This window comes from Oncorhynchus kisutch, unplaced genomic scaffold (genome assembly GCF_002021735.2).
Source record: "Oncorhynchus kisutch isolate 150728-3 unplaced genomic scaffold, Okis_V2 scaffold968, whole genome shotgun sequence".
In the NCBI taxonomy this organism is placed as follows: Eukaryota; Metazoa; Chordata; class Actinopteri; order Salmoniformes; family Salmonidae; genus Oncorhynchus; species Oncorhynchus kisutch.
Window position 1 is genome coordinate 79,419 of NW_022262913.1, and position 13,903 is coordinate 93,321.

The following is a 13,903-nucleotide window of genomic DNA, read 5'->3' on the forward strand; positions in this document are numbered from 1 at the left end:
ATGCTGTCTGGTCAGAACGAGGATGATGCTGTCTGGTCAGAATGAGGATGATGCTGTCTGGTCAGAAAGAGGACGATGCTGTCTGGTCAGAATGAGGATGATGCTGTCTGGTCAGAACGAGGATGATGCTGTCTGGTCAGAAAGAGAATGATGCTGTCTGGTCAGAAAGAGGACGATGCTGTCTGGTCAGAAAGAGGATGATGCTGTCTGGTCAGAAAGAGGATGATGCTGTCTGGACAGAAAGAGGATGATGCTGTCTGGTCAGAAAGAGGACGATGCTGTCTGGTCAGAAAGAGGATGATGCTGTCTGGTCAGAAAGAGGATGATGCTGTCAGGTCAGAAATCGGATGATGCTGTCTGGTCAAAAAGAGGATGATGCTGTCTGGTCAGAAAGAGGATGATGCTGTCTGGTCAGAAAGAGGATGATGCTGTCTGGTCAGAAAGAGACTGATGCTGTCTGGACAGAAAGAGGATGATGCTGTCTGGTCAGGAAGAGGATGATGCTGTCTGGTCAACATGTTGTCCTTAGGATTCAACTCACTGCTCCTAGCGTGTCTGTCTGTCTGTCTGTCTGTCTGTCTGTCTGTCTGTCTGTCTGTCAGTCAGTCAGTCAATAGGCCCCATTACTTCTCGAAGCCAGCAGTAGGCATGTGTGTGTAATATAGTGGTATGATAATCTGGCAGTAGGTATGTGTGTGGATAATATGTAATTTTGTGATTGGCTGTAAATATCATGCAGCTGCCCACACAACACAAGGTTGTCTATACATAATGCTCTTAACCAATCAAAAGCCCTCGTTTTCAGACCCCCAACAGAGAAAAACAGGAACGAAAAACATGTTTCCCATGAAACAGTTGAATTCAAAACCCTCCCAAAAAATATTAAATCCTCTGAACAGCAGGAGGGCCAAATGGAGACGTGTGTGAGCGTGTGCGTGTGCGTGTGCGTGTGCGCGTGTTTTCGTACAAGTGAGCGTGTCAAAATAGAAGTGCTTGCTATAACAGGATTGTGGTTGTTTTGCCAACAGTCTGTTTTCTGTCTCAATGTATGCTAGTGGTGTTGATGTTTGTCTGAGTTTGGTCATTTGGGGACGTTTCGGTGGTTCTGTGACGTTTTATGACGACTTGTTGGTGTTTGTGACATTTTAAGAGCCCTTAGGATGACTTTCTAACGTCACAATAACGTCATAAAAATAAATAAAAAATCCACTGATGGGTTTTGTGACGTTGAAGTAACGTTGAAGTTACGTTGAAAAAACAATGAAGTGACGTTTTGTAACGTTTTGTCTCCGAACCTGATTCCTGATGATGTTCTTGTAGATGTTGGAGGAGAACATAGAGGCGGAGCTGAGGAGGGCGGAGTCCATGGATGACATCACGGCGGCAGCGACGGCCCCGATGCCGATGATGGAGACGTAGGAGGGGGTGAGGTACTGCAGGGCGATGGGGAGGATGGACCCGGCCTGGCCACGCTCGTATGGGGTCGGAGAACCATAGCTAGTCAGGTTCCAGTCTGAACAACACATAAATAAACATTAGTCATTGGTCCAGTTTGTGAAATAACCTTTTTATTTTAGGTTCACAAACCCTCACTGACCCTTTTCTAGTGCAACAACTGGCTGCTGTGTGGCAATGTTGTGCTTGTTGCATAAAAACAGACACTTCCTGTGGAGTTGTACTGTTCTGTCACATACCCTCACTACGGTGTGTGTGTGTGTGTGTGTGTGTGTGTGTGTGTGTGTGTGTGTGTGTGTGTGTGTGTGTGTGTGTGTGTGTGTGTGTGTGTGTGTGTGTGTGTGTGTGTGTGTGTGTGTGTGTGTGTGTGTGTGTGTGTGTGTGTGTGTGTGTGGCGCATGGCTCGCGGCGTGTGCGCCTGTGTGGCGTGTGTGTGTGTTACCTGTGGATGCAGCGACAGCCCCCACCAAGACAGACGGGACCCCCAGCACCAGGCAGAAAGCTGAGGAGGCGAAGCAGGTGACCTGAGCCTGGGTGTAGGACGACGCTGATAGGATCCTCTGGTAGAAGGCCTGATAGGCCAGGCCTCCCAGAGCCTGAGAACACAACATCTCCTCAATAACAGGTGCTAAGTGGCATAAACAAATCCACGTCCAGCCACCCGTGTGGTTTTGCCATTTAAAAAGCCTTTAATGAGGCCATTATTAAATTACACCAATGTGTATTGTCCTACACCTTCATCAATGTGTCTGTTTTGTCATTTAGAGAATATAGTGATTTTTTTTACCTTCATTTAACTAGGCAAGTCAGTTAAGAACAAATCCTTATTTTCAATGACAGCCTAGGAACAGTGGGTTAACTGCCTGTTCAGGGGCAGAACGACAGATTTTTAATCTTGTCAGCTCAGGGATTTGAACTTGCAAACTTCCAGTTATTAGTCCAACGCTCTAACCACTAGGCTACCCTGCCGCATAATGACTTTTGTAATTTTTGTTAAGTACAGTCAGGGACATCCGTAAGGTGGCAACATGATTATTTATTAAGTACAGTCAGGGACATCCGTAAGGTGGCAACATGATTATTTATTAAGGACAGTCGGGGACATCCGTAAGGTGGCAACATGATTATTTATTAAGGACAGTCGGGGACATCCGTAAGGTGGCAACATGATTATTTATTAAGGACAGTCAGGGACATCCGTAAGGTGGCAACATGATTATTTATTAAGGACAGTCAGGGACATCCGTAAGGTGGCAACATGATTATTTATTAAGGACAGTCAGGGACATCCGTAAGGTGGCAACATGATTATTTATTAAGGACAGTCAGGGACATCCGTAAGGTGGCAACATGATTATTTATTAAGGACAGTCAGGGACATCCGTAAGGTGGCAACATGATTATTTATTAAGGACAGTCAGGGACATCCGTAAGGTGGCAACATGATTATTTATTAAGGACAGTCAGGGACATCCGTAAGGTGGCAACATGATTATTTATTAAGGACAGTCAGGGACATCCGTAAGGTGGCAACATGATTATTTATTAAGGACAGTCAGGGACATCCGTAAGGTGGCAACATGATTATTTATTAAGGACAGTCAGGGACATCCGTAAGGTGGCAACATGATTATTTATTAAGGACAGTCAGGGACATCCGTAAGGTGGCAACATGATTTGAAGTACAGCAGAAAGACAGAGATCTTCTCTGAGAACAGAGGATAAAAACAAACCCTGTGCGATATAGAGAATATCTGAAAAAAAAGGGAAAAGAAATGCTAAAAGAAAGGAAGAAGGGAAAGGTCAAATTAGTTTTGTGGGGTTTTTTTCTGAGAGGGAGAAGAGGTAGATAGAGGTCAAGTCAAAGACAACACAGTGCAGCAGTGAAAAGGCCCAAAGACGGAGCCAGGGGATCACAGAGTGGAGAATGGAATGGCACGGCTATACCATGGTGGAGCAGGGGCTCTCTAGTGGAGAATGGAATGGCACGGCTATTCCATGGTGCAGCAGGGGCTCTCTAGAGGAGAATGGAATGGCACGGCTATACCATGGTGCAGCAGGGGCTCTCTAGAGGAGAATGGAATGGCACGGCTATACCATGGTGGAGCAGGGGCTCTCTAGAGGAGATTGGAATGGCACGGCTATACCATGGTGCAGCAGGGGCTCTCTAGAGGAGAATGGAATGGCACGGCTATACCATGGTGGAGCAGGGGCTCTCTAGTGGAGAATGGAATGGCACGGCTATACCATGGTGCAACAGGGGCTCTCTAGTGGAGAATGGAATGGCACGGCTATACCATGGTGGAGCAGGGGCTCTCTAGTGGAGAATGGAATGGCACGGCTATACCATGGTGGAGCAGGGGCTCTCTAGTGGAGAATTCACCTGCCCCTCATGTGGCAAACCATGTTGTTCTCGCATGGGCCTGCAGAGCCGCATGCAACGGCACAAACACAACCTCATCAATAACCACAATTTGGAGCAGTTCTCATCATCAACATCGATGGCAGCTGCAAGTTAGTGTGTGTACCTATGATACTTGTGTGTGTGTGTGTACCTACGTCTGTGTGTGCGTCTGTGTGTTTCCGATCACTCACCAGGACCATGAAGTCGTCAATCCACTTCCCCGCGTCTCTAAGCTCCAGCTTGCCGACCCAGGGGGCCTGGAACGTCTCGTTGAATGCGGTCAGAGTGATGTCCATGGAGTTTGGGTTGGTCATCATAAATGGCACACAGATCCACTGTGAGAGGAGAGTAGAGGTGAGGGGAGGGGGGAGGGGGGAGAGGTGATGCAAGGGGATGGGAAGGAGGAGAGGGGGAGGAGTTAGGGTTGGTCATCACAACAGATCCACTATGAGAGGAGAGTAGAGGTGAGGAGAGGGGGAGGAGTTAGGGTTGGTCATCATAACAGATCCACTGTGAGAGGAGAGTAGAGGTGAGGAGAGGGGGAGGAGTTAGGGTTGGTCGTCATAACAGATCCACTGTGACAACAACATGAGGATCAGTGAGTATTTTACTTCCAGAACATTTCAAGATAAGTAGCTCCCACTGTTTTCACTAAAATACATGTCCTCCAACCTACGGTAGAAAGCTGACAAAGACATGTCCTCCAACCTACGGTAGAACACTGACAAAGACATGTCCTCCAACCTACGGTAGAACACTGACACAGACATGTCCTCCAACCTACGGTAGAACACTGACAAAGACATGTCCTCCAACCTACGGTAGAAAGCTGACAAAGACATGTCCTCCAACCTACGGTAGAACGCTGACAAAGACATGTCCTCCAACCTACGGTAGAACGCTGTACAAAGACATGTCCTCCAACCTACGGTAGAACACTGACAAAGACATGTCCTCCAACCTACGGTAGAACGCTGTACAAAGACATGTCCTCCAACCTACGGTAGAACGCTGACAAAGACATGTCCTCCAACCTACGGTAGAAAGCTGTACAAAGACATGTCCTCCAACCTACGGTAGAAAGCTGACACAGACATGTCCTCCAACCTACGGTAGAAAGCTGACACAGACATGTCCTCCAACCTACGGTAGAAAGCTGACACAGACATGTCCTCCAACCTACGGTAGAAAGCTGACACAGACATGTCCTCCAACCTACGGTAGAAAGCTGACACAGACATGTCCTCCAACCTACGGTAGAAAGCTGTACAAAGACATGTCCTCCAACCTACGGTAGAAAGCTTACACAGACATGTCCTCCAACCTACGGTAGAAAGCTGACACAGACATGTCCTGCAACCTACGGTAGAAAGCTGACAAAGACATGTCCTCCAACCTACGGTAGAAAGCTGACAAAGACATGTCCTCCAACCTACGGTAGAAAGCTGACACAGACATGTCCTCCAACCTACGGTAGAAAGCTGACACAGACATGTCCTCCAACCTACGGTAGAAAGCTGACAAAGACATGTCCTCCAACCTACGGTAGAAAGCTGACAAAGACATGTCCTCCAACCTACGGTAGAAAGCTGTACAAAGACATGTCCTCCAACCTACGGTAGAAAGCTGACACAGACATGTCCTCCAACCTACGGTAGAACGCTGACAAATACATGTCCTCCAACCTACGGTAGAAAGCTGACACAGACATGTCCTCCAACCTACGGTAGAAAGCTGTACAAAGACATGTCCTCCAACCTACGGTAGAACGCTGACAAATACATGTCATCCAACCTACGGTAGAAAGCTGACACAGACATGTCCTCCAACCTACGGTAGAAAGCTGACACAGACATGTCCTCCAACCTACGGTAGAAAGCTGTACAAAGACATGTCCTCCAACCTACGGTAGAAAGCTGACACAGACATGTCCTCCAACCTACGGTAGAACGCTGACAAATACATGTCCTCCAACCTACGGTAGAAAGCTGACACAGACATGTCCTCCAACCTACGGTAGAAAGCTGTACAAAGACATGTCCTCCAACCTACGGTAGAAAGCTGACAAAGACATGTCCTCCAACCTACGGTAGAAAGCTGTACAAAGACATGTCCTCCAACCTATGGTAGAAAGCTGTACAAAGACATGTCCTCCAACCTACGGTAGAAAGCTGACAAAGACATGTCCTCCAACCTACGGTAGAAAGCTGACACAGACATGTCCTCCAACCTACAGTAGAAAGCTGTACACAGACATGTCCTCCAACCTACGGTAGAACGCTGACAAAGACATGTCCTCCAACCTACGGTAGAAAGCTGTACAAAGACATGTCCTCCAACCTACGGTAGAAAGCTGACACAGACATGTCCTCCAACCTACGGTAGAAAGCTGACACAGACATGTCCTCCAACCTACGGTAGAAAGCTGACACAGACATGTCCTCCAACCTACGGTAGAAAGCTGACACAGACATGTCCTCCAACCTACGGTAGAAAGCTGACACAGACATGTCCTCCAACCTACGGTAGAAAGCTGTACAAAGACATGTCCTCCAACCTACGGTAGAAAGCTTACACAGACATGTCCTCCAACCTACGGTAGAAAGCTGACACAGACATGTCCTGCAACCTACGGTAGAAAGCTGACAAAGACATGTCCTCCAACCTACGGTAGAAAGCTGACAAAGACATGTCCTCCAACCTACGGTAGAAAGCTGACACAGACATGTCCTCCAACCTACGGTAGAAAGCTGACACAGACATGTCCTCCAACCTACGGTAGAAAGCTGACAAAGACATGTCCTCCAACCTACGGTAGAAAGCTGACAAAGACATGTCCTCCAACCTACGGTAGAAAGCTGTACAAAGACATGTCCTCCAACCTACGGTAGAAAGCTGACACAGACATGTCCTCCAACCTACGGTAGAACGCTGACAAATACATGTCCTCCAACCTACGGTAGAAAGCTGACACAGACATGTCCTCCAACCTACGGTAGAAAGCTGTACAAAGACATGTCCTCCAACCTACGGTAGAACGCTGACAAATACATGTCATCCAAACCTACGGTAGAAGCTGACACAGACATGTCCTCCAACCTACGGTAGAAAGCTGACACAGACATGTCCTCCAACCTACGGTAGAAAGCTGACACAGACATGTCCTCCAACCTACGGTAGAACGCTGACAAATACATGTCCTCCAACCTACGGTAGAAAGCTGACACAGACATGTCCTCCAACCTACGGTAGAAAGCTGTACAAAGACATGTCCTCCAACCTACGGTAGAAAGCTGACAAAGACATGTCCTCCAACCTACGGTAGAAAGCTGTACAAAGACATGTCCTCCAACCTATGGTAGAAAGCTGTACAAAGACATGTCCTCCAACCTACGGTAGAAAGCTGACAAAGACATGTCCTCCAACCTACGGTAGAAAGCTGACACAGACATGTCCTCCAACCTACAGTAGAAAGCTGTACACAGACATGTCCTCCAACCTACGGTAGAAAGCTGACACAGACATGTCCTCCAACCTACGGTAGAAAGCTGTACAAAGACATGTCCTCCAACCTACGGTAGAAAGCTGTACAAATACATGTCCTCCAACCTACGGTAGAAAGCTGTACAAATACATGTCCTCCAACCTACAGTAGAAAGCTGTACACAGACATGTCCTCCAACCTACGGTAGAAAGCTGTACACAGACATGTCCTCCAACCTACGGTAGAACGCTGTACAAAGACATGTCCTCCAACCTACGGTAGAACGCTGTACACAGACATGTCCTCCAACCTACGGTAGAACGCTGTACACAGACATGTCCTCCAACCTACGGTAGAACGCTGTACACAGACATGTCCTCCAACCTACGGTAGAACGCTGTACACAGACATGTCCTCCAACCTACGGTAGAACGCTGTACACAGACATGTCCTCCAACCTACGGTAGAACGCTGACACAGACACATTGTTAAAGGTCCAATGAGGTTGTTTCTTTTTTAAAATCTCAATATCAAATAATTAAGTGCTGTAATTGTTTTCAATTAAAATGGTAAAAAAGGAAACAAAAGTCACTTCTTAACAAAGAATTTATCTGGGACTGTCTGGGAGTGTTCTGTTATTGTCCGAGAGGTTTGGAACTCTTTCTTATTGGTCTATTAACTAATTTCCCGCTTGGTGATGTCACCAGGCAGGCCAAAACTCCATCCTAGAAAATCTAGAAGAAATTTCAGTCGGCTCTTACACTAAAATGGCATTATCATAATTTTCACAATTTCACAGTATTATTCCAGCCTAGCGTGGAAAAATATATAAAACACAAGAAAATCTCGATTTACTGCACTGGGCCTGTAAGTATATTGGCATTTCCTTTCAAATACAGGTGGATTGGATTCGAATGGCTACGACTGATCATCAAGCTGAAATATTCTTTAAATAAAGTTGGATTGGATTCAAAATGGCCGCCTGTCACTCACCAGACTGAGGAAGATGAGGATGAGCTGGATGACATCGGTGTAGGCTACAGAGTAGAGTCCTCCCAGTAGAGTGTAGATGATGGCCACCACAGAGCTGATACAGATGGAGTAGACATAGGGCAGGTCCAGAATCACACTCATAGTGCCACCTGCAGCACACAGGGAGGGCAACGGAACACTGAGCTACGGAACACTGAGCTACGGAACACTCAGAACACTGAGCTACGGAACACTGAGCTACGAAACACTGAGCTACGGAACACTGAGCTACGGAACACTGAGCTACGGAACACTGAGCAACGGAACACTGAGCTACGGAACACTGAGCTACGGAACACTCAGAACACTGAGCTACGGAACACTCAGAACACTGAGCTACGGAACACTGAGCTACGGAACACTCATAACACTGAGCTACGGAACACTCAGAACACTGAGCTACGGAGCACTTAGAACACTGAGCTACGGAACGCTGAGCTACGGAACACTCATAACACTGAGCTATGGAACACTCAGAACACTGATCTACGGAGCACTCAGAACACTGAGCTATGGAACACTGAGCTACGTAACACTCATAACACTGAGCTACGGAACACTGAGCTACGGAACACTGAGCTACGGAACACTCATAACACTGAGCTATGGAACACTGAGCTACGGAACACTCATAACACTGAGCTACGGAACACTGAGCTACGGAACACTCATAACACTGAGCTACGGAGCACTCAGAACACTGAGCTACGGAGCACTTAGAACACTGAGCTACGGAACACTGAGCTACGGAACACTGAGCTACGGAACACTGAGCTACGGAACACTCATAACACTGAGCTGAGTATGAGTATCTCTTTTTTATATTTTCTTTAGCCCCTTCAGAGATTGTGTGTGTGTGTGTCTGTGTGTGTGTGTGTGTGTGTGTGTGTGTGTGTGTGTGTGTGTGTGTGTGTGTGTGTGTGTGTGTGTGTGTGTGTGTGTGTGTGCGTGCGTGTGTGTGTCGAGGGTTGGAGAACATACTGTACTGCAGGACCAGTTGGTTACCTAGGCAACATTCAAACATTATATCAGTTGGTCATTCTAGGTCCACAATAAAACATTGAAACAGTTGGTTACCTAGGCTGACCAGCGTCCTTGCGACCCACAGGACGTCTGCAATGAGCGCTGGGAAGATGAGCAGGCTGCTCAGGACGTTGCCATACTTTATCTGGAACGGATCCATCATTGTCACGTACTTGTTTTCCCTCATTGGCTTGGCGAAGAAAAAACCACCTGCATCACAAAAGAGAGAGAGGAGGAGGGGAGAGAGAGGAGGGGGGGGATAGAGGATTAGAGAGAGGAAGAGAGGGATGGAGGGGGGGGGGAGAGAGGAGGAGGGGAGAGAGAGGAGGAGGGGGATAGAGGATTAGAGAGAGGAAGAGAGAGATGGAGGGGGGGGAGAGAGGAGGAGGGGGATAGAGGGTGAGAGAGAGGAAGAGAGGGATGGAGGGGGAGAGAGAGAGGGAGAGGGGGATGGAAGGGGAGAGAAAGGAGGAGGGGGAGAGAGAGGAGGAGGGGGATAGAGGGTGAGAGAGAGCAAGGGGTGGAGGGGGAGAGGAGGGGGATAAATGGGGGGGAGAGAGAGGAAGAGGTGGATGGAGGGGAGAGAGAGAGGAGAGAGGGGGATGGAGGGGGAAGAGAGAGGAGGGGGATGGAGGGGGAAGAGAGAGGAGGGGGATGGAGGGGGGAAGAGAGAGGAGGGGGATGGAGGGGAAGAGAGAGGAGGGGAGAGAGGGGGATGAGGGGGAGAGAGGGGGAGAGAGGAGGGAGGGGGGGGAGGAGAGAGAGGCGGGGATGGGAGGGGGATGGAGGGGGAGAGAGAGGGGGGGATGGAGGGGGGAAGAGAGAGGAGGGGGATGGGGGGAAGAGGAGGAGGGGGGGGAGAGAGGGGGATGGAGGGGGAGAGGAGAGGGGGGGGGAGGGAGAAGAGAGGAGGGGATGGAGGGGGAGAGAGAGAGAGGAGGGAGGGGGAGGGAGGGGGATGGAGGGGGAGAGAGAGGAGGGGGATGGAGGGGGAGAGAGAGGAGGGGGGAGGAGGGGGAAGAGAGAGGAGGGGGATGGAGGGGGGGAAGAGAGGAGGGGAGGAGGGAGGAGGGGGGGGGGAGAGGAGGAGGGGGATGGAGGGGGGGAGAGAGGAGGGGGATGGAGGGGAGAGAGAGGAGGAGGAAGAGAGAGGAGAGGGGGAGGAGAGAGGAGGGGGGGAGAGAGGGGGAAGAGAGAGGAGGGGGGGATGGAGGGTGGAGGGGAGAGAGGAGGGGGATGGAGGGGGGAGAGAGGTAGGGGGATGGAGGGGGAAGAGAGAGGAGGGGATGGAGGGGGAGAGAGAGGAGGGGGATGGAGGGGGAGAGAGGAGGGGGATGGAGGGGGGAGAGAGAGGAGGAGGATGAGAGAGAGGAGGGGGAGAGAGGAGGGGGGAGAGGGGGAAGGAGAGAGGGGAATGAGAGAGGCGGGGGAGAGGGGAGAGAGAGGAGGGGGGAGAGGGGGAGAGAGGAGGGGGGATGGAGGGGGGAGAGAGAGAGGAGGAGGAAGAGCGAGGAGGGAGGGAGAGAGGAGGGGGGGGAGAGAGGAGGGGGATGGAGGGGGAGAGAGGAGGGGATGGAGAGGGGGGAGAGAGGAGGGGGATGGAGGGGGGAGAGAGGAGGAGGAAGGGGGGAGAGGAGGGGGATAATAAAACATAGGAAACTGAAACAAACAGGTGCTGACCTCTGATAACACAACACCTGTTTCTGTTATTGCCAGCTGAGTGGATAAACAATGGATCCAAACAACACCAAGGGGATCATGTTACGTTTCCTGATTTCCAATCAGAGCTACGTTTGACAAAACACTAAACACACACACACACACACACACACACACAAACACATAAACCCTTGCCCCCCACCACTCACCCCATAGCCCATAAACTATGACAAATCATTTCCCTCTCACTTTACGACTGTGTTCTTTAGTTGGTTATGTGCAAGGACAGCTGTTTCATTCGCGTGTGTGTGTGTGTGCGTGTGTGTGTGTGTGTGTGCGTGTGGTGTGTGTGTGTGTGTGCGTGTGTGTGTGTGTGTGTGTGTGTGTGTGTGTGTGTGGTGTGTGTGTGTGTGTGTGTGTGTGTGGAGGACACTCACGGCCCAGTTGGGAGAATTCTGCTCCAGCGATCCAGTTACACAAAGGTCACGTTCCAAATGGCACCCTATTCCCTGACCAGGGCCCATAGTGGAGTAGGGTGTAGTTTGACCAGGGCCCATAGGGGAGTAAGGGTGTAGTTTGACCAGGGCGCATAGGGAGTAGGGTGGTAGTTTGACCAGGGCCCATAGGGGAGTAGGGTGTGATGTAGTTGACCAGGGCCCATAGGGAGTTAGGGTGTAGTTTGACCAGGGCCCATAGGGAGTAGGGTGTAGTTTGACCAGGGCCCATAGGGGAGTAGGGTGTAGGTTTGACCAGGGCCCATAGGGGAGTAGGGTGTAGTTTGACCAGGGCCCATAGGGGAGTAGGGTTGTAGTTTGACCATGGCCCATAGGGGAGTAGGTGTTAGATTGACCATGGCCCATAGGGGAGTAGGGTGTAGTTTGACCATGGCCCATAGGGAGTAGGGTGTAGTTTGACCAGGGCCCATAGGGGAGTAGGGTGTAGTTTGACCAGGGCCCATAGGGGAGTAGGGTGTAGGTTGACCAGTGCCCATAGGGGAGTAGGGTGTAGATTGACCAGGGCCCATATGGGAGTAGGGTGTAGTTTGACCAGGGCCAATAGGGGAGTAGGGTGTAGTTTGACCAGGGCCCATAGGGGTGGATGTCCTTTAGGTGGTGGACCATTCTTGATACACACATATAGTGCACTACTGTAGACCAGAACCCCTATATAGTGCACTACTTTAGACCAGAGCCCTATTCCCTATATAGTGACTACTGTTGACCAGGGGCCTATTCCCTATGTAGTGCACTACTTTAGACCAGAGCCCTATTCCCTATATAGTGACTACTGTTGACCAGGGGCCTATTCCCTATATAGCTCACTACTTTAGACCAGAGCCCTATTCCCTATATAGTGACTACTTTAGACCAGAGCCCTATTCCCTATATAGTGTACTACTGTTGACCAGGGCCCTATTCCCTATATAGTGTACTACTGTTGACCAGGGGCCTATTCCCTATATAGTGCACTACTTTAGACCAGAGCCCTATTCCCTATATAGTGACTACTTTAGACCAGAGCCCTATTCCCTATGTAGTGCACTACTTTAGACCAGAGCCCTATTCCCTATATAGTGTACTACTGTTGACCAGGGGCCTATTCCCTATATAGTGACTACTTTAGACCAGAGCCCTATTCCCTATATAGTGACTACTTTAGACCAGAGCCCTATTCCCTATATAGTGACTACTGTTGACCAGGGGCCTATTCCCTATATAGTGCACTACTTTAGACCAGAGCCCTATTCCCTATATAGTGACTACTTTAGACCAGAGCCCTATTCCCTATATAGTGACTACTGTTGACCAGGGGCCTATTCCCTATATAGTGCACTACTTTAGACCAGAGCCCTATTCCCTATATAGTGACTACTGTTGACCAGGGGCCTATTCCCTATATAGCTCACTACTTTAGACCAGAGCCCTATTCCCTATATAGTGACTACTTTAGACCAGAGCCCTATTCCCTATATAGTGTACTACTGTTGACCAGGGCCCTATTCCCTATATAGTGTACTACTGTTGACCAGGGCCCTATTCCCTATATAGTGTACTACTGTTGACCAGGGGCCTATTCCCTATATAGTGCACTACTTTAGACCAGAGCCCTATTCCCTATATAGTGACTACTTTAGACCAGAGCCCTATTCCCTATATAGTGCACTACTTTAGACCAGAGCCCTATTCCCTATATAGTGTACTACTGTTGACCAGGGGCCTATTCCCTATATAGTGACTACTTTAGACCAGAGCCCTATTCCCTATATAGTGACTACTTTAGACCAGAGCCCTATTCCCTATATAGTGACTACTGTTGACCAGGGGCCTATTCCCTATATAGTGCACTACTTTAGACCAGAGCCCTATTCCCTATATAGTGACTACTTTAGACCAGAGCCCTATTCCCTATATAGTGACTACTGTTGACCAGGGGCCTATTCCCTATATAGTGCACTACTTTAGACCAGAGCCCTATTCCCTATATAGTGACTACTGTTGACCAGGGGCCTATTCCCTATATAGCTCACTACTTTAGACCAGAGCCCTATTCCCTATATAGTGACTACTTTAGACCAGAGCCCTATTCCCTATATAGTGTACTACTGTTGACCAGGGCCCTATTCCCTATATAGTGTACTACTGTTGACCAGGGGCCTATTCCCTATATAGTGCACTACTTTAGACCAGAGCCCTATTCCCTATATAGTGACTACTTTAGACCAGAGCCCTATTCCCTATATAGTGCACTACTTTAGACCAGAGCCCTATTCCCTATATAGTGTACTACTGTTGACCAGGGGCCTATTCCCTATATAGTGCACTACTTTAGACCAGAGCCCTATTCCC

At 49.2% G+C, this 13,903-nt stretch overlaps 1 protein-coding gene across 1 annotated transcript in view; it reads right to left on the reverse strand.

Annotated features, from left to right (window-relative positions):
* LOC116363924 (high affinity choline transporter 1) overlaps nt 1-13,903 on the reverse strand; it is a 36,444-nt gene that overhangs the window by 3,300 nt on the left and 19,241 nt on the right. Inside the window, exons 4-8 of the mRNA XM_031817257.1 lie at nt 9,453-9,608; nt 8,337-8,485; nt 4,051-4,194; nt 1,898-2,051; nt 1,296-1,513 (exon numbers count right to left, since the gene is read on the reverse strand). Of these exons, the coding sequence (XP_031673117.1) occupies nt 1,296-1,513; nt 1,898-2,051; nt 4,051-4,194; nt 8,337-8,485; nt 9,453-9,608 (821 nt within the window). The remainder of the gene's footprint in view (nt 1-1,295; nt 1,514-1,897; nt 2,052-4,050; nt 4,195-8,336; nt 8,486-9,452; nt 9,609-13,903) is intronic.